At 33.7% G+C, this 20,725-nt stretch overlaps 2 protein-coding genes across 4 annotated transcripts; one reads left to right on the top strand and one right to left on the bottom strand.

Annotated features, from left to right (window-relative positions):
- The first annotated feature begins 228 nt into the window (after positions 1-228).
- On the top strand, positions 229-4,876 carry LOC130648842 (uncharacterized). The gene is made up of 7 exons (XM_057454947.1): positions 229-387; positions 936-1,023; positions 1,298-1,354; positions 1,529-2,305; positions 2,971-3,012; positions 3,508-3,945; positions 4,328-4,876. Exons 1-7 carry the CDS (start codon positions 316-318, stop codon positions 4,762-4,764), a joined length of 1,911 nt encoding a protein of 636 aa, XP_057310930.1. The 5' UTR covers positions 229-315; the 3' UTR covers positions 4,765-4,876.
- A 990-nt stretch (positions 4,877-5,866) lies between these two features.
- Positions 5,867-20,159, bottom strand: LOC130648844 (tether containing UBX domain for GLUT4-like). 3 transcript variants are annotated; one of them, XM_057454950.1, is made up of 19 exons: positions 20,087-20,159; positions 16,653-16,708; positions 16,449-16,549; positions 16,121-16,229; positions 15,732-15,783; positions 13,681-13,754; positions 13,312-13,418; positions 12,892-13,121; positions 12,526-12,587; positions 12,138-12,229; positions 11,576-11,648; positions 10,865-10,946; positions 10,479-10,545; positions 10,306-10,368; positions 9,981-10,033; positions 7,773-7,824; positions 7,319-7,400; positions 7,114-7,251; positions 5,867-6,222 (listed from the first exon to the last, which is right to left on the bottom strand). In XM_057454950.1, the coding sequence occupies exons 3-19, from the start codon at positions 16,516-16,518 to the stop codon at positions 6,219-6,221; spliced, it is 1,410 nt and encodes a 469-aa protein (XP_057310933.1). In that variant the 5' UTR covers positions 16,519-16,549; positions 16,653-16,708; positions 20,087-20,159; the 3' UTR covers positions 5,867-6,218. The 3 variants fall into 3 exon arrangements, with proteins under 3 accessions (XP_057310933.1, XP_057310932.1, XP_057310934.1); XM_057454949.1 differs by lacking the exon at positions 20,087-20,159 and adding an exon at positions 17,084-17,249; XM_057454951.1 differs by lacking the exons at positions 5,867-6,222; positions 7,114-7,251; positions 7,319-7,400; positions 7,773-7,824; positions 20,087-20,159 and adding exons at positions 9,186-9,337; positions 17,084-17,254.
- Between the last annotated feature and the right edge of the window lie 566 nt (positions 20,160-20,725).

Raw genomic sequence — 20,725 nt, 5'->3', positions numbered from 1 at the left:
CGGGCAAACCATGGATTTGAGACACCTAACTAAAGTCACCCTACCCCCCCCCCCCCCCCACAACATAATTCCTTTTTTTTCTAATTAGATTTTCTGGGAAGTCATAGCTAAATATCATGTGACAAACATCACAGTCTCCATCGCAGCTATAAAAGACAACATTAAATACACAATTACATGCGGTTAATAACCCCCGAGTTCGAGAGCATGGAGATCTCGAGAAAATAAATAAAAGTCATTAGGATTTTGTAAATAAAAATCTCCAACAAAAATAAAACATTTCAGTCTTGCTTGTTTCACGAAACAAGCGCAGACATGTTGCGAAGGATTGCGTTCTTCGCCCTTCTCATATTTATGATCGAAGCTGCACCATTTAACGACAATTCGGTGAGTAATTTTTTTGTGTTCCAACTCCATCTATAATTTTGTTTTATTAAATATTCTGCCACATATACCTTTTTTTTGCACAAGCAACTTATAGTTGAATTAATGTTCAGTGTTACAGTGTAAATAGTATGTTATAGGCTTAGAAGTTTTTTGTTGTGAAACGTTTTTGCGAAACAACAAAAACATAGGTGAAAGTTTATACTTTGAACCATTTTAGCAGTAACTAAAAAATGAATTAAATGATAAATTAAAATAGAAGTTCCTTTGGTGTTTAAATATTCGGTCAGAGCATGGGTAAAAATCTAAACATCAATATGACATTCAGCGTGCACGTTCATTTAATTTTTTTTGGTAAATTTCATCACAAACCGACACTACGAATAATCTTGAGTTATTTGTCTTGCTGTGGAAAACTTTTACAACCTCATTTCCAGGATCCCCTTGCCTTTTTTTCATTGCGAAATACGCGTTTTCGTCCCAATGTGGAAAAGGTGGGATCGTGGGAACGAGGTTATCGTGAAAATAAGTTTAACTTCATTTTAATGTAGGATGTAGAAAATTCATTGGCGGAGATAGAAGATCTAAAAGACAGAATTGGCGAAAAAGAGAATGCCTTGGAATTCGTTCCTTTGCTAGGTAAGTTTTCTGTTGAAGTGAATTTTTACCTAAAAAATAATCTCGTTTCCAAGGCTTTTTTTCTCTTTCTAAAATGTGGCTGCGCGAAAGAAGTACTATATCCAGAAAGCGAAAAAGAAGCTCTGGGAACAAGATTACTTAAAATTCGATAATATAAATGCTGTAAAATAGTAACTGTCAGCGCACTTTTAAGAGTTCTAAAAAGAGTTCTTTAAAAAAACAAATTGTAAGATAAGAAGTGCGTTCTTCTTCTAAAGTTTTATTATCTGTTTAGATGAAGAAGAAAACAGCGATATTGAGGAAGCGTTACCAGAAAAATCAGATCCGTGGTGTAAGAGCATTCTTTAGCACGCAATTTTTATTTTCTTTTTTTTACCTTCCACAAAAAAGCAGTAGTGCAAGGCTGTTCTTGTTCGCTACCAACCTCGTTTTTAGGACTTGTTAGGCTTCTAATTCGCTGCAAGTTTCTATATTAAATTTATAAATTGTGTATGCATTTATTCAGTTGGAGGACGCCGAGGGGGCTTTCGAGGTGGATTTCGGCGTAGCTTTCGAAGTTTTCGACGTGGTATCAGGCGTAGTTTTAGACGATTCCGCCGAGGGGTTAGGCGATACATTATAAGAAGACCGATCCGAAGGGCATTTCGACGGGTTAGGCGATACATCAGAAGAAAACCGATCCGAAGGGCGTTTCGACGGGTTAGGCGATACATCAGAAGAAAACCAGTCCGAAGGGCGTTTCGACGTGTCAGGCGATACATCAAAAGAAAACCGATTCGAAGGGCGTTTCGACGGGTCAGGCGATACATCAAAAGAAAACCGATTCGAAGAGCAATTAGACGGGTCAGGCGATACATCAAAAGAAAACCGATTCGAAGGGCGTTTCGACGGGTCAGGCGATACATCAAAAGAAAACCGATTCGAAGGGCGTTTCGACGGGTCAGGCGATACATCAAAAGAAAACCGATTCGAAGGGCGATTAGACGGGTTAGGCGATATATCAAAAGAAAACCGATTCGAAGAGCGATTAGACGGGTTAGGCGATATATCAAAAGAAAACCGATACGTCGATTGGTTCGAAGAATTGGATCGCGTTTACGACGGATCGGAAAAAGAATAGGTCGCAAATTTAGGCAAATTACTCGTAAAACAAGAAGTTTTCTTAAAAGAATAAGAAGAAAAAGTTTTAGACAATGGCTGAAGAGAAAGAGAGGAGGGGAACGAAAAGGGTTTTGGTTAAAGAAAAAACCGACAACGAGCAAAAAAAGTTGGTTAAAAAAATGTAAGTGCACAATTGTGATTGCCTTTAATAAATATTTCAAAAAATGACGTCAAACGTATTACGGCTAGATTACGGCAACGTCGAACTCTGGCACGCCAATCAATTTGCGCGGTAGTGCTAGCCAACTTCTTTTGGTGGTGCAAAAAATTAGCAAGAATTTTTTTTTAAAAAAAAAAACAATTTTTTTTCAACATTTAATTTTGTTCGATATTTTGGCTCTACTAAGGTTTCGTCTTCATTATAAAATATTATACTAATTTATTATTATTATTATTATTATTATTATTATTATTATTATTATTATTATTATTATTATTATTATTATTATTATTATTATTATTATTATTATTATTATTATTATTATTATTATTATTATTATTATTATTATTATTATTATTATTATTATTATTATTATTATTATTATTATTATTATTATTATTATTATTATTATTATTATTATTATTATTATTATTATTATTATTATTATTATTATTATTAATCATAAAATTGAGTCCTATTATTTGTACAAATGTTTCTCCTCCTGAACATAAAAGTTAAAATAAAGTAAAGATTATAGTATATATATATTTATACATTATAATTTACGGCACTTGAAAAAACTGTGCAGTCGATTCAATTACTACGCACTTCACTTTTATTTTTAGACGGACGGGTGATCGGTAAAGTATTAGGGGAGTTATTGAAAGGTAAGTTATTTTTTTACAAAACAAAATGAGTTGGGGAAGAGGGGCAGAGGGGCAACTGGGCGTTACAAAGTTTAAATATATGCTCAAATGTTAGATGAACTCCCTGTTATTATTCCAGCATGCAATTAACTCAAACATTATTAAAATAACTGTCTGCTCACATATACGTCATGTCCATACATCTTGTTACCAGAGAACCTAGTACCCAATGTGTCAGTTGTCTCCGTTAGACCTTAGAAACAAGGCTGGTTACAAGAGATTTCAAGGACTTCTTTATTTCCCTGAAAAAAGTTATGAAGCATCATTTTCCATTATTCGATAAGCATTTTGTATTTATTTGTTATTTACTTTCAGTTATAGACAACATGCAATGGAAAGGGAACATCATTTTTCCCAGGGCCTTTCCCCCTTAATTCGTTTTCACAGAAGGCAAAATTTCCTAGGAACTAGGTTGAGATTAAAATTTAATGTTTTATTCTATTTATCTTGTTGAAGGTGGAATAGGTGGAGGTACTGGAGGTGAAACTGGCGGAGGCGGTGGCGAAACTGGCGGTGGCGGAGGACAAACTGGCGGTGGTGGAGGCGAAACTGGCGGTGGCGGAGGACAAACTGGCGGTGGCGGTGGAAAACCGACAGTCCCCGTTAAAGAGGAACTCCGATTTGTTAATGTTATGTTTCAAAATTTTGCAGAAACTAACGCCACAATCGTTCCGTCAAAATCAGACGCCAGTGAACTCGAAATTCCGGCTGGGCAATCGAGACAATTTTATTATGAAGAGTTAAACACTGGAGTTGCAAAGGCGATTACTTTTTCTGCGTTAGATATCAAAGAATCGTCAGTCTCACCACTTAAACTAAACAACTTCTTTAGTTATGCTGTTCTTCCTCGGACGAACAACAAAACATTGATTCGTGTAAACGTGACATCTTTAGGTATGTGCATTAAACTCAAAAATTAATGTCGTCAAAATTTCTTAGGCTTAAAAAAGGGTTAGAAAGCTATAATTTTTCAGGAAATGTCTTTCAAGTTAGGAAGTGTATTTCTTAAGCTTTTGTTAGTAGATGGTAACTCAACCTCGCCCCTGGACATGTTGTATCATTTTGTCACTGGGACAGCCATTAGATACAAGATGCCCTGGGGACGAGGTTGGTTGAACTAATCGCTGTACTTTCGCTCTAAATTTTGTTCTAGAGTTAAGTGATGTTTGAGGTTTCAAAGTTTTATTCTGTTCTCTTGAGGAGTTTATTGTTCCAAGATTTTAGACAATATTCTTCTTTATTGAAAATAGTTGTTTCATAAGAACTTTCATTCTAGATAAATCCGACGCCGTTGAAGCTAATGACGAAGACGAGTTGGATGACAGTGACGAAGACTTAATCGAGCCAATAAAAAACGTTCACGATAGCGATGAAGAGTTGACAGAAGATGTTAATGACGATGAAGATGGTGAAGAAGAAATGGACAGTGTCGACGACAGCGACGAAGTAGCTCCCAATGGCGACGATAACGATGAAGAAATGACTGATGGCGGTAATGATGACGGTATTGATAACGACATTATTGATAGCGATGATGAAGAAGAGGCGGAACCAGAAGGAGAGACGGAAAATGATGACGTTGACGATGAAGAAGGCGTAAATGACGTCGACGAGTTGGAAGACGACGACGGTGACGACGACGGTGAAGATGACGGAGATGTTGAGCAGTCTTTTGATGATGACGAAGAGCAGTATCATAATGTATCAAAATAAGCGAATGTTCTCGTATTAGTAGTACATTTTTGCACAACATATGTAGGTCTTGTCAGGTGTATTATTTTGTAAATTAGGATTTTTTTGGATATAAAAAAATTGGATTGTGAAATTGTCTTGTTCTTTATCAGATCAAACTTTTGAATGTTTCTTTGGAAAATAAATGTTTTAAAGGCAGGAAGAAGTTGCAAAGGGGTTAACATACACAATATCTAAATTAGCATGCTATTTGGTTGTGAAGCAGCATTATGCTTGTGCGTTATGATAAACTTTCTCCAACTTTCGATTTAAAAACGCCATTAATTTTAAAATGAACGCACTAAAAATAGTTTTGTTTAGGATAACGATAGTGGAAGCAAAAGCCACACAGCAAGTTAGCAAAACGAAACGAAATGCGGGATTTATACAACCATCGAATTGATTTTTATACGCTCTTTTTATCGCAAACCACACTATTCGCGAGATGTTGTAAAATCGCCACTTCATTTACGCGAGTCGATTAAATTCAGATATTTCGCGGAAATATATTCTCGCGAACACGCCTTTCCTGTAATTTTCGCGAATCAGGCAAAAAGCTATTTGAAGACCAAAATTTCGCGTTTCTTGCTCATATGTAATTTACAATTTTAATAAGGATTCTGTTAGAAACTATATTTGTTTTTATAATCCCTGTTATATTTTCTTTTTCTTCTTCTCGTTACTCACTCCTGGCTGGCTGGTTGCTGCTGGTCAGTTGCTTTGTTTTTTTTAAAGAATTTTACTTACATATTGCTTATAAAAACGCGAGTATGTACATTTTGTCTTTACATATTGGAGTCTTAGTTATTTAATTTGTTTGTAGAAAGTTAGTCCCACTAATTTTTAAGTAAAGGCCGACGTCCCATCACACCTGCAACTGGGCGTTTCATGCGAAGTGTTCTAAAGCTAGGGCTATTGCTAACCCGTTGTTAATGTAGCATGTCAATAAGTCAGCGGTTTACCAGCACAGAAAATGATTCAGTTACGTCAAATAATTTAAAATTAAAACTTTAATTGGAAAAGAATTTTAGGAACAACAAATTAACTTTTAGGGGAAAGGAAATTTAGGAACAACATTTGAAGATACACTATTAAATAAATATAATATATAAAAATTTTTAGAAGAAAATTTATCCGATCCGTAAATTCAATATCCGAGTTTCCAGAGCAAAAAGTTAACCACAAGATAAATAACAAATGTATTGGGAAAGTGAAGTTTTTTAAACTGATCTTCATAATTTTAATTATCCAAAAGATCCCGCATCGTCCGAATAGGAAATTCAAGAAACTTTATTTTCAATCAACCGAGCACACTTTGAAGGCGCAACGAAATCCTGTATTCAACTTCTTTAGGTCTTTGAAGGAGTGCGTTCTTGAATCTGCTTTGATGAACCAATATTCTTAGTAACATTGAACAACATATCACGATCATCATGCTACCTAAAAAAGAAAAAAAATAGTGAAGTTGTCCCAAGTGACGTCAATATTTCGATTATTAAAATTGACAAAACTTTGTTATGTAAAACCACCTAAGATCTCGAAATCTTTTATCTTTCTTTATGTAATTTAAAACCCAAGTATTCTTTTTCCATTTTTAACCATTCCAGCGTCAAACAAAGTATGCTTTTAAAAAAAAGCCCTGTTCCGGTCTGCAAAATACACAAAATATCTTATCTAAAGGTGGCTCCCAAGTTGTAATTGCCATAAAGATCATCTGTCCATGTTAAAAAGCGCAATTTTACTTTCATTTTGCACGATGTGATGTGACTAATGTTCCTGACGAAAAGAAAAGTTGTTTATTTGCTGAAAGGGCACTAAATACACATTTGTGAAATATAAGCATGCAAAAAGTTATATCTTCAGGTGGTAACTCACAAATCAAAAAGTGTACGGTAAAACTCAGAAAGACGACACATTTTATCGTTGAAGTTACGGGGGGGGAGAGAGGGAGGGGAAGTTAAGTGGGGTGGGGGGGGGGCGTTAAATTTTAAACGTTGATCTTGTTAATGTATTGTATTGACGTTTTACGCAAACATGTCCATTTGCTCACTTCCATGTCACTTCCAGCTGGTCTTCTAAGAAAATGTGTGGTCCTGAGCTTAAGAAAATTTAAGTTTTGCGCTGGGAGTTTATATGGAAGAAGTGGCTATACGGTAAAAAAAGGTAATGTGCAAACAAATTTTGGTACAGTGGATATGAGTGAAAAAATGAGTAAAAAAAATCCACAATACCCAAATTTTTGGAGTACATTTTAAGGGAATTGATTTTCTCTGTGATTAACTACTTTCGATCTTCTCGAAATTTTACAGTTTTACAGACTCTAAGCCTTACCTTCCTGTTTTAAACCATTTGGGCACATTCCTTTTTTTGGCACCGGAGGTTTTTGATGTTACGGCACTAGCAGTTGTAGCGGGGGTGGTCGTTGCTATGTTGTTTACATGGTTGGTTTTCTTTTGTGTACCGTGACTTCTAAAATGGAGCGATTATTATTTTTGACAACACTATCATCAAGCACAATTTTCATTTCATATCATACCTTTCAAGATCATGTTTTAAAATAGCCTCTGCTTCCTCGTATGTTTTTAAGTCGTCCATATATTTGTCTTTAACGTATTTTTCTAAGGGGCGAAAGTTTAAGTCAACATACAGAAAAACTTTTCACAAAACACACCCTAAAATTACCTCCTTTATATCTGTAAATAAAAATCAAACATGGAAAAACATGAGATGCGCGCGAAATTGTTCGTTGCGCAAAATTAGCATAAGACAAATTATTAATAATTTTGACACTACAATTTAGCGACATAGTGTACCTCTTCGTAATTGATATATTAACAAGTTAAAACAAAACCCATTTTAACCAATACTCCAGATTTTAACCACCCACCATTTGAAATTACTCCTTGAGAAATTTGACAAAACACTAAAAGATATTCCGTAAAAACCCGAACTCGTATAAGATTTTCAAGAAAAAGTTAATTCATACTTACTGAATTTATTTTTTGTTGATACATGTATTAGTGCAGCCGGGAAAAGTTTGGCCTAAAATCAGAGAGACAAATATGTACATGGTTTATCAAGCTTCTTAATGCTGTTTCAGTCTTGTGTGTACCAGTAGAAACTCCGCTACGCCTAGTTCAAATATGGGCTAGGGCGACAGTACTTGGTCAATTCAAGTGTACTTGAACTTCTGGTTGTCTACATATGGATGTCAGCCACTCAGCTAGCTTTCTCGAACTTAATAGTAACAGTTGTACATTGTTGCAAGTAGCTATGATGATTTTTTAGCAAATAAATTCCACGGTTTCCCACCCTGGTAAAATGAAGTTACTATACAATAGCAAACAAGAATATTAAAATGAAGTGGTTCCAAAACAGATTTTCTGTAACCATCTCTTGCTATCAATGTTTTTCCGCTGTTTGTCGTAATCATTTATTCGGAGGCGGCAGGATTTCCATTTCTCGCCCATCTCTTGTTACTAACCGCTCCTCAACTGCTTATAGCGATCGTTTTTTAGACGAGCCAGGGTGGCCTTTCGTCATCCATGGGCTACCATATATGAATAAGTAGCTTCAGAAGATATATCTTCTGAAGCTACTTATTCTTCCAATGTTTATTCCAATCGTTTTACCCAAGACAACAGGACTTTATTCCGTCATCCATGGGCTAGCATACCTTTTACAGCTATCTGCCGCTATACTTATTCTTCCAATGTTTATTCCAATCGTTTAACCGCAGGCGAAAGAATTTGTTCCGTGGTCCATAGGCTAGCACACCTCCAGCCTTCTCTATCTAGTTAACGCTTGTCTACTGCTTACGGCAAGCGTTTTCTCAGAGGGAGTAGAACTTCTTTCTGTTGTCCAATTGGTGGTAGCGGTTTCTTGCTCGATGGTGTTCGAAATTTTCGCACATATCGAGCTTCTGGCTTACTTGATGTTGGAGGGGTAGGAAGTAATGGGAGGGCGTCTTTGGTGGGCGGTGGAAGGGTATCTTTAGTGGGCGGTGGTGAGTTAGGGATAAAATAACTTGTGTTTTGTTTTGATTTGATAGGCGGCAGGATGGGATGAGCATTGTTAAATGGACTCTGAGTCTTAACTGCTTTTGGAGTTGTACCAATTTTCTTTGCATCACTTCTTTTACTCACCACCTCCTTTCGACCACCTTTGGTACCATCCTGCAGCTTCTTAATACTTTTGCGTAATCTAGAAACTTCTTTCTTATACAACTCAGTTGCTCGCTTTGTCTCGTTGAACTTTTGATCCAATGCGATAAGTCTCTTCTCTCTTGCTTTTAGGGCTGTCATGAAGCCTCTATTGCATGCATTACGAAGTCGTAACTGGTTCTCTAATCGTTCAAATTTCAGGCATTCCAAACGGTATGATCGGGCTACCTCGATGCATTCTTTCTCTAAATAATCTTGAATTTCGTCTCTCTCTTTAGCGCATGCAAGTACCTGTTTTTCTTTCTCGTTTTCATTTTCTGCACACTCTTCTTCCATTTCAAATAACCGTGCTTTCAACTGCTTTGTTTCTTGCGGTTCTTTCACCACAAATCCTTTGGTGTATAACAGATAACGAACGTCATCTACTTCTAAATCATCCATACTTTATATTTTATAATATCTTCAAGTTTCACTTAAAATTTATCAAAGTTAGAATTCACTTTGAAAGTCTTGCGCGCGACATAAATCTTGCGAAGACTGATTTTTTATGACGTTAAATTTATTTTATACTGGTTTCCCTTCATGACGTCATATTATCTGACACGGTTCAGATTGGAAAATGCCTTGGTAACGGTTCGGCGAATTCCATTACGTAACATGAAGTGCAATTTCGAATCCTGTTTTAGATTGATACGGTTTAGGGCGCAACAACGATAGGTATAATAAAATAGCTTTTTATACAAAAAATGGGTTTGATGAAACAATATTTCTTTAATAAGTTTAAGTTTCATTTTTATGTTCGCGGAAAACTCGCGGGATGAATACAACGGCCGAGAATACACGCAAAACATCGTCGTAAATTTTTGGCGAAGCAAGATTTTTATATCCGAATCATATTTTTCTATAGCTATCAATGCCACTTAGATTTTTGCCTTCTTTTACATGCTTTCACGGATAGAATTGACTCCTATCCGAAATTTCAAAAATAAAAGAACATGAAATAGTACTTTATTGTTAACATAATTCTGTAGATACCTTATGTAAAGTCTGCTGGCGATCGTTTAGAATGAATTTTGGAGGGGTAGTGACTGAAAAGAATGAAAGAAATATAAACTTCTAACACAAACAATAAAAAAAAAAATGATTGACAGTCTCGTTTCCAATTCACTACTGCTACTGCTTTTCACTACTGCTACTTGCTCACGAGCTTTTCTTGTGAGCACATGCGCACTTGGACAAAATCAAAGTGCGCACGAATGAGCTTTTTGCGCTTTAGCGGAAAAAAAAGTCAAATGGAAACGAGCTTTAAGTAAAAAACAAATAAAGAAAAACAAATAAATAACAGCAAATTACATCTTACATATTTCATAAACTCTAATTTCATCCGATAAATATTCCAAAAGGAATTCATCTACGCTTTTAACTAAAATAGAAAAAAAGATGGAAAGGTTTTGAAAGGGTGTGCAAATTCAAATTCTCTACCAGTGTTGTAAAGAAGCGCATAGTACAACAGTACGCAATCACGAGTAATACCTGTTTCCAACGGACGAAAAAATGCTTGCAACACCGTTTTATCCGGAAACTGAAATCGGATTGGAATCTAAAAATAAGTATATGCAAATGAAAAAGATAAAAGAGCGAGAGAATATCAAATATTAGGATTGGTAACAGTTCTTTCCTGTACTTCTCAAAAAGTCTTAATAAAAATTTGACAGAACACTATGTCAAAGTAATTAGGAGCTATCACTTAAATGGGGAAGGCCAAGGTTTTGTAACAGCTAAAAAGAAGCTTCATATGCAGATTACGTGTTTAACAGATGGAGAGAGACCAGTCGCCAGTATATGTCGAGCATTTTTTTAAAAGCAAAGTAAGGTGAGGTACTCCTAAAAACCCGTTGTAAGATAAAATCAAGTTATACCTTTTGAAAGTTGGCGAGTTTTTCTAATTCTAGACGTTGTCGACTTGTCTTTGTTAACAACATAGCTTCCTCCTTCGCTTTACTTGTTTGTATATAAATAAATAAATCAATAAGAAAAAATAAACATTTTTATGACTTAAATATCCTTTTCCTTCAGTCAATTATTAAACCTCTATCCACACGCATATTCTTTGCTTGGTCTCTTCTTTTCTAATTAGTTCCTCATTTGTAGGTGGATTAAGGTGCCATTTAGAGATAGTGACTCTAAGCAAACGTTCCACATTTTTTATAAGATACCCCATTTTTCATTTCAGTCTCGGTTGCTAAGGGTAATTTTTTTATTCCAATCTCATAGTTGCAAAGAAGTTGGTAGGTATTCGTATAGTATAAGTTTTTTTAAGAGGTCAATTTACACTTGCTATTTTTTAATTTTAATGTTATTGTTTTAAAGACCTTTCATTCCAGTCTGGCCAGCCGTTGCTAAAGTTTCCGCCGGATTCTTAACCTCAGTCCGCAGCAACTTGTTGCTTACAAAAAACATGTGCATTTGATGTTTTGATAAATCCAACACAAAAATCAAAGTTTGCGTGCTTATTTAAGTAAGGCAATGAGAAAAAATATAACAAACAAAATAGGGAACAAACAAACAAACAAACAAACAACAAAATAAAACAACAAACAAACAAAGCAAAATGTAATTAGTTCACTTACTTGTCAGATTTTAAATCAGTTAAACGTTTTCTTAAGTCATCTATCGTCACCTCAAAAAAATTGTCGTCTAGTTCTAAAGGTATAATTATTATCGATCAGAAATCTAAGATGACAAGATGGCGAGATGACAACCAACCTTGTTAGAGGTTTGCAGACTTTATTTTCGTGATGCTTTAATGAAAAAAGGTTAGTTGAAGGGAGATATTTAGACAGAAATATGTGTAAATATAGAAATAGATATGACCCTACCCTCATTTAGGCTGGTTTCCTCAGGAGAGGGTCAATATATCTGACCTGCTACCCTCCAAGGCAAAAAAAAGAGCTTTGCAAAGGGGTGTGGTTGTTGCAGTATAGGCAGGTAGGGAGGGCGCGCTGTAGCAATGGTTTCCAGAAAAGAAGTTTCAGATAGCAAAATTTTCGAGATAACGAACTAAATTTTTAGGTACCTCAGACAACAGGTAGCTTTGGTTAACACAATGTGCAAGACAACTCATATTTTATAAAGTGATTGTACACAAAAGGTCTTACGTAAATGAATAGAGAGAAGAGTGAGGAAACGTACCTTCTGTTGAACTTGTTGTCAAATCAGATGAATTTATACTGTACAAGATAGCTCTCCTTTCACACGGCATTGAAAGTTTTACTTCTGTTCGCCTAAAAGAATAAATTTATCTTCTATCCTATCTCAGCTCGTTTGATGAATTTAACAAAGTTTATAAAGAAGGCATAGTACAAATTACAGCTCCTAACATACAATCGCTTGCAGCTGATTTGATGCCTTACTAGTGCATGTAAAAGTTTCACTTGCTTGTTCTAACGATTTTATTTTATAACATTGATTTTAGGATGAGACATAAGTCACAACTATGTTATTAATAGTGAAAAAAATAAATTTAGCACTGAGAATCTAGATAGGTATGAAAACAAGAAACAGATAGAAAAACACAAACATTAATTTTGGATCAATTGCTGGATCTTCTTCCTCCATGTTACCGTTGGAGGTTTCTGGAAACTAAAAAATAAAATAATAAAATAATCCTTAATATTTTAATAGTCAAGTTTATTTATTTATGGATTCAAACTATCTTGCAATAAGAAAGCTAACCTGCCAGTGACGTAGTCAGTTATGTCAAAAAAAATGTAACTGGACGAACTTTTAATAAATCTTCAACGACACATTTCACGAGTGTTCCAAAATTTCACCAGCAGTAGTAACTTTTGGATTTAAAGTGGATACATTGAAACCAATTCCAATGTTAATTTGAATACATTGAAATCAATTCACAAAATGCTATCAGCTTAGAACTTATGTATACCTGAAAGTCAGCAAACTCGTTTTTAACTGCTGCACTCTTAGGTTCAACTGGTTCAGCTGTATTTGCTGGAAATATACTTGATCTGTCAGGCACTGTCTCATTTTCAGGAAATATACTCCGTGGTGGAGGACCCAATGCTGCTTGTTGCAATGTAGATGAACTTGATAACTCCCTCTCATCCGATTTAACACTAGAAACGACTTCCAGTTTGATCTTTTTTTCATTAGGTTCTGAAATTTAAGTACAGGTCAAACCCCAACAAAATTTCAATTAAAACATTCTTAGTATACGCCTGTATCTATAATAATAAACACATAAACTTTGTAAGAGGTCTTTAGTTTACATAGAACACCCACTTCATGTGCTTCTATGAAAGGTGCTAAAACAAGGCGTTTGTTTAAATTAAAAATATTGGATTACCTGCTATGTCAGAAGTGAATTTTATATCATCCGTTAGCGAACTGCTTGTCTGTTTTGCTTTTACGGATAAATTTACTTCTGTCTCTTCAATTTTACGGTAAAAAAGTCTGCAGAGAAATAAGAACTCTGCAAAACAAAACCACAACAAAGGCACAAAAAAATCAACATTCACACAGAACGTATACTCCTCACTTAAAGTGCATTTGAAACATGGTTTTCGTTATATTCATATAACTAATTATTCCTACTGCTGATGTATAGAGCATTTTCACTGCAAACTCAAAAAGCAGACTTTCTAAATATGGGAATATGGTATACTTTTATCTTTTTATATAGGTTCGGTTTCATACTGATAAAATAATTATATACCTGATAGCTGCCCTACCACCAGAGATACCCATAGATTTTAAAGTAGTAGATTCCATTGTTTGAGCGCCTTTGTACTATAAAACAAATATTAGGAGTAAAATTAGAAGTTGACAAATAAAATTGAATGCATATCTACAGGAGCTTTAAAAAGGCCATCCGAGTTTTGACATTTTATTACTGAGCTTAAATTTAACAAATCAACCAAACCAGGAATACATTTCAAAAATAAAGGGAAAACTATAGCAACTTTGACATGCTGGTAAGTAAAATAATTAAAATTTTAAGTGCGATAAAACAAAAGCGGTACAAAAGGGTTTCTGTTAAACTTTATAAACTGACAAAATTTATTTTTACTGGTCTCAGGTCCCTTCTGAGAAGAGGAATTTGTACCATTATTTGCCTGGCGCAGGACATCAACCACTTTCTCAAATTCAAAAAATATCTCAATGCCGCAAACGCCACCACGCCAGCTGAGGTTATTGCTGTTGAATTTAGAGGTGGTGGTGTGATTACGATAATGATTGGTGGTTAGATACTTTTAAAGGTTTTAGGTCATTAACTTTTAAAATAAAAAAGTTGAATAGTTGTGAAAAATTTGGTTGATGGCGTAAGGTGAAGGTGTTATATATGTGGTAGTGTATTTATTTTTGAATGTTAGTATTGTTGACAGATAGAAATAAAATTTGTTGTTTTACATTTGAGAACAAATCTGGAGAATAGAAGATGTATGGGAATAAGTTATTACAACATGGAATTAAAGGTTTAAATCGATATATTTTGGTTACTTATAATCAAAGCACGATTGCTTACAATGAGCTTTTGACAAAATATCTAGTAATGATGTAATGATGTTGTTGTTCCTGGTACGTCAAGGCTGTCTTTAAATTTCATAATTACAATTTGGGTAGAGCATTTGTTAATAAAGTTGTCGTCGCATGAACTTATGTCTAATGATGATTTTGACAAGTAGTTACATAGTATGATTTATGGATGACAGACGGAAAAAAGAGTTTTTTTATAAGGGTATGTGTAGTGAAAATCTTCGAAAGTTGAGGGCAGATGCAAAGAATGCTGTGAGATGACTGATGGTGAAAAGAAACTTGCCAAAGTGTTTGAAGGGTGCTCTGTATTTCAAAAGATTTTACGTTCCTTGTGAGTACTATGCCTTTTTACTAATCCAGCTAGTCACAGAAATTGACTTTCGGGGACATTTAATGACTATAAGAAATTTTTGTGAGTATAAAGACACTGTTTCGCAAAAGACTGATGGAATAACTTTGAAATATGAAGTTGTTAAACAAGGCCCTGGCAAAACGAGGTTAGGATGAATTATGCTGATACTGTCATATTATATTGTATGAGACTTACTTAGCATTAAACCACTTCAGTTTCTTATTAAATAAATTGATTTTAAGATATATAATTGAAATGTCCGTAGATAAATTTTTTATTTAAATAAAATTATAATAACATTCTAAATATATAATGTTAAATTATTAATACATTTTTTTTGCAAAACACCAATTTGAATTATACGAATTATGAAACATTAATTATGAAACTTGTTGCACCAGTGCTGCTAAATTAAATTATGCTGAAATGTTTTAAAAAGGACTGGCATTAAAAAGAAGATCAAATTATTATTTTTTAGATAACAGTGACAAACATTGATGGATACACGAATAGTCATATCATTCGTAAAACATATTTTACTATGTCATGTTTTTAACTTGCTTTTCTGATTCTGCTGAAATTTTTGTTTCTTATAGAGCTGAGAAATAGCTGAAAAAGCCAACCCAAGATGTAAATTCCTTCTAGATAATTCCAAAACTTCTATGACTCCAAGTCTGGTGACTTTATGTGATTGGGGGTATTTTATGTAGGCAAAACGTGACAGAAATAGATAGCAATTAAGCATGTAGGATGATAGACAGGGAAAAATAGATTTTCAATCTTTGCCTAAAAGCAGGGATTACTAGAGAGATGGAATTTTCATAGAAGTTGGAATAAGGTAAAATACAAAACTCCTTTTAGTAGTAAACATTGATTACCTCATTTCCCATATATACACACACTGCTTCTTCTTTGGTGGTATCATTCTTGCTAAAAAAGAAAACAACAGGAAATTGTTGAATTATCCAAGTTGTTTATGCAGGGAATTCGATGAGATATGTGTGATTGCACAGACACATGCCCACACATTAGCAGTCTGCACTGCAATAGTAGTCCAGGCAGGCAATTTATTGCACATTCTGAATTCAATTGCATTATCAAAATAAGTTTAAACCACTTGTGTTTAAATTATTTTTTTAAAAAAGCTGCATTCATTTAAATGATGTTTTTATCTACCTGTGGTTGAATTAATTGATTTGTTGAACGTTAATAATTGTTAACAATTACATATTTACTGCATATTGCTACATTTCTTTAAATTTCCTACCTTTTTTGTTGAAAGTGATTTAAGAGATTCCATAGAGTAGTATTTGGATTAAATTGATGTTGAAGACGAGAACCATCTTCTAACTGCAAAGCTACAGTTACACTAGAAGCTAAATATAGTCGAAACAGAAAATAGTTATATAAAAAGCAGAGTTATATCACTAACACCCTAGGGAAAACAAAAAAGCCATGTTAAAAATATTCCAGCTTATGTATAAGCTTTATTAGTTCGTCTACTTAATCGAATCAAACAGACTTCGGAATATTAATGTTACTGTGTTTAGAATGTGCACAATATTCTCACTGATATTACTTAATTTGTTACACACCTGGCCTTGTTTTGATACATTTGATCATCTCAAGCTTGGCATTGTTAGCAAGATTCAAAAACCTCATCATTGATGTTACATTCAGTACTTTTTGCAAATGTCTAAAGATAAACACTATAAATGTAGGCTTTAACTTATTCTAATTTCTTTTCAAAATGGATTAAAGAACAATATATACTTAGCAAAAATTGCGGAAATACCTACTTTAAGTCATACTCAGCATGATCATAGCCTTGTTTCTCACACACTGTTTGCAGAACCTAAACAAAGAAATAAGGTTATTCTTTAGAAAATTATACCTTCAAATACAATATGGTTGCTACAAATTCAGAGGGATTGAATACTTTTTAGGGGATTTTTATTTGAGAAGACGTTTCGTATCTTATCTAAACTTGGAGAAGAAAAAACGATGCTTTTCTTAATTAAGTATAACAAATACAATTGAAAACTCAATACTTCTCCCCCAATGTAATTTTTTTTGAAAAACATTTAGGACCAATCAAATTTAAGATTATAAACATAATGATCCTTTTTAGTTTAGAGGAAACTTTTTAAAATTGAGGTAAATTGAAAGGTTTTAGGTAGGTGTGGCAACTGATAATTTTCCTAAAAAATAAAAAGATGTATCATATTACTTGCAAAATTGTCATTGATGGATTTACTTTAACTTTTTGACGTCTTCCATTTGGACACAACACTTCTACTATTTTTCCTGTGTTCATTTTTGGTTCTTAATTCCCCAACCAGCACTAAAATTATTTTTTTAAATTTTTCCTACATCAATATCAAACCATAATAAAAATACTAAAGATACTAAAATACTAAAGACTTGATAATTCTAGGCAGAAAAAAATTGGTGTTTTAAAAATTAGAAAGTGCTGTTAGATGGTCATTGGTTCCAGAAACAGAAAATATATTTTGTGTACGCTCAATCTTGTCATGTTTGTCAAAATGTTTGTCATGTTGTCTTAACAGAAGATATTTCAAAACCATCTGTCCTCCTGCTTTTGCTGTATTTTAACATACCAACAATGAGACAAGCGCTTTAACAACAAAACAGAACTTTCGGAAAACATATTAAAAACTAATGTTGAAGACAAGTAAAACAGGTGGCTTTGTTAAGCTCCAGAATTTAATGCTAGTGAAGTTTCTTTTCCCATTTACAAAAGGAATCAGCTCGTTTTTAGAGCCCTTGCATGTGATATAACTTGTTATTATAACCTATATAATCACGGTAATATACCTCCTCTCAAAGAAATGATATTACTTCATACTATAACAGCCGAGCAAGGCAGCACAAGAGATCCATGAGGGAATGTGTACAGTTTATGTTTTTCTGCATTTTTATTTTCTTTTACTGTATTTCAAATACCCCTAGCATTCAGTTGATTTTACTTATTTCTTGCATATATATCACCAGAAGGTACTGTTGTGGTAAAATTTATCTAACAAATCTAACAGAAAGCAACAGTTACTTTTTTGTTTTTAAAATTCAATCTGAAAACAATACAGCAACCTGTTGTCAACAGATGATTTTATTAGGAACAGCTGAGTTGTAATATAATAATATAATCTCCTTCTCTTTTTAAAACCTCTTGAAGGAAAGGTACAGAGCACACTAGGAGATTTTAGCAATATTATATATTTACCAACACTTCTTGTTTTCAAAAAAAAAAACAACAGGTTTCCTAACTTTAAAAGAGATGTTCTGAAAAAATATAGATGGTGTTTTATACCTTAAATTTTTTTAGACAGACCCATCAATTCACTTTTTTTAATATTTTACTTTGCAACTTATAGCTGTTGAAAGTATATAATAATCTGAAACATTGCTTTCTTATAAAAGCAGTTGGGCACAAAAATACCAAATTTTATTTATAAAATATTTTTAATTTAAACAAATATATATATACTTTTGTTTAATATACCCACACTTGCACTCTACATTTATTAATCCTTGTACAGAGAACTTTACTTGCAATTACCACAATAGCAACAAGATAATAAAAAAATAAAAATCTAACAGTTATTTTCTTGTTTTTTAAAAAGAAAAAAAAAAATTAAAGATTAGTTAAATATTTTAATTTTTTGTTACCCAGCCTGTATTAGCATCTGCTTAATAGTGTTAAAATTGTAAAATTGAATACAGATGAGTATCTAAAATAAAACAGGAAAATTGCTACTCAAGAAATATAATTTTTTACTCACAAAATTACTAGTACAGTAACATTATTCAGGTATACTGAGACCAATTTGAATAACTACTTAGATTAACTAGCTCATTACTTTTAAAATTTGTCAGCAACCTTAACATTCAGCCCTTAAAATTGCCGTTGGCATTCGGCACTGCCAACGCAATTGCTGACGTATAAAATACGAAGATACTGTAGTTGCATCGGCAAAAAAATTACCAACGTAATTTTGTTGTGAAATTTTTAAATAACAACTTTTTGGTTTTGTTTGAGCTACTCCTACTTATTGTGACTACAAAATAATTGCATTCGATGTAAAAAATTCTAATTTTAAGACCTGACATTAGGGGTGATGTTCATACTCAACTTGACAAGTCAAACAACCATTGGCCGTTTGTATGTGGTTTTTTTCGTTAGTCGTTTCTTTTGTGGCATAAATATTCAAAATTCCAATTCCAATTTAAGGTTTGATCGTAAAAAGGCAATTTACCCCATTAAATATGAGCATGAAACAATATCACCTGACAACAGCTTTGTGGAGATATTCACATTTTTAGAGAAAGAGAACGAAGGCGAAAAAGCAATCTAGCCAGAAAACAACAATATCTGGGCAAGGAACATCTTTTATCAATGAACCTTTGAAACAACCAAACATCTCCATAAGGCCCTTAGCTTTAGTTTTATTGCCATAAGTGGTCATTGCGAGAGACTGGGTGGGTAAGTTGAGAAAGAAATGGTCAATGGCTATTTCTTGAGGCAATTAGAGTATAGGCAATATGTTAATAAAGCAAAACAAATTTTGAAAAATAAAACAAAAACAGCGTATATAGCATTTTTGGATTACCAGCAAAAATTATATAAGATACCATACGATTATTAGACAGGATTTATTATAATTTAGAGTTTTCAAATTTTCTTAGAGTTTAACTATAATATTAACCTGCAGTGAAACATTTCCACTGTAGTTGATTTGTGTGGTCATTTCTTCATAAACAAAAGTATACACAAAAGTTTGGCTAATAGAGGCAGTTGTACTATACTAAGTTAATGTATAAACTTAAAAATTTGTATGTTTCCATAAATTTTAGTGCTTAACTAAAATATGTTGGTATTTTTGTTGAAAGGTTCAGAAAATTTTAAGCATGTTAACCCCGGATTTAAGAATAATAGCTAGAGTGCTATCAATAGCCTGTCTATAGACAGGCTATTGATAGCACATGGTTGCTACTAGATCTAGTAGTAGCAACATGTCTTCCAACCGCTCAAGTTACTTTAGCCTTCAAATTATAGCTAGCTAGCTAGTTTCAACGCATGTAATGCTACCATAATGTTATTATTATAATAATATTTAAATTTACTCATAATTTTTCACCACTAAAAAGTAGAGCACCAAACCAAGTTTGTCTTCAGGGGTCAGACATTGGCCATTTTAAAATTAGTATGCACCTTAATTCGGACCACTCCAATTCAAATGAAATCTTCGCGCATCGGCTATATCGGTCCGAGAACTTGGACTTTGTTGATCAAACGGAATATATATGAGCCGGTGTGGAACGTAAGGTTTAATTTTGCGCTGTAGAATGTACTTAAGAACTAGGAATAACCCTCAGACTTATTTTCCACAGAAGGGAGAACAAAATGACTCATTATTATGATCACACTTCTGTTGTTTTCTGCGTAGCTAAACATAAAAAACAAAACAAAAAAAAAAACAACCTCGTCCCCCAAGGCTCTTATTTTAATTTTTGATATTGGGGTTCCGGTATCAAATAGTGAAAAGGAGAACTGCTGGAGACGAGGCTTGAAAAACGTGTCGTCTTCTTTAATACAATACACATATATAAAGAATACTCGAAGAATAATTTCAGCGAAAAAAATTGATAAGATTTAGGAATATTTATAATAGTAAACTGTTTTTTATTATTCTTACTTATAAAAATAAGATTTGGAGGCATTCACGCCTCTCCAGGGATTGTTGCCTGGATTTATAAGCCGCTAGCGCTTACGCGGCTAACAAGACCCTTCGCCGCAACTTTGTTCCCAGGGCATTTTGCATTGTTGATGAAGTTGATAGTTGTCCCCTCC

This window comes from Hydractinia symbiolongicarpus, chromosome 7 (assembly GCF_029227915.1).
Source record: "Hydractinia symbiolongicarpus strain clone_291-10 chromosome 7, HSymV2.1, whole genome shotgun sequence".
Classification (NCBI taxonomy): Eukaryota; Metazoa; Cnidaria; class Hydrozoa; order Anthoathecata; family Hydractiniidae; genus Hydractinia; species Hydractinia symbiolongicarpus.
This window is presented reverse-complemented; position numbering and strand designations above follow the sequence as displayed.

Excerpts from the sequence above, each read along its gene's own strand:
- LOC130648844 (XM_057454949.1), bottom strand. The coding sequence starts at position 17,170 with ATGAACACAGGAAAAATAGTAGAAGTGTTGTGTCCAAATGGAAGACGT. Across the intron at positions 10,947-11,575 it reads ACTGATTTAAAATCTGACAA|TAAAGCGAAGGAGGAAGCTA; the intron begins GTAAGTGAACTA and ends TATACAAACAAG. Across the intron at positions 10,369-10,478 it reads TTTTCGTCCGTTGGAAACAG|TTAAAAGCGTAGATGAATTC; the intron begins GTATTACTCGTG and ends TTTCTATTTTAG.
- LOC130648842 (XM_057454947.1), top strand. The coding sequence starts at position 316 with ATGTTGCGAAGGATTGCGTTCTTCGCCCTTCTCATATTTATGATCGAA. Across the intron at positions 388-935 it reads CACCATTTAACGACAATTCG|GATGTAGAAAATTCATTGGC; the intron begins GTGAGTAATTTT and ends ATTTTAATGTAG. Across the intron at positions 3,946-4,327 it reads TGTAAACGTGACATCTTTAG|ATAAATCCGACGCCGTTGAA; the intron begins GTATGTGCATTA and ends CTTTCATTCTAG.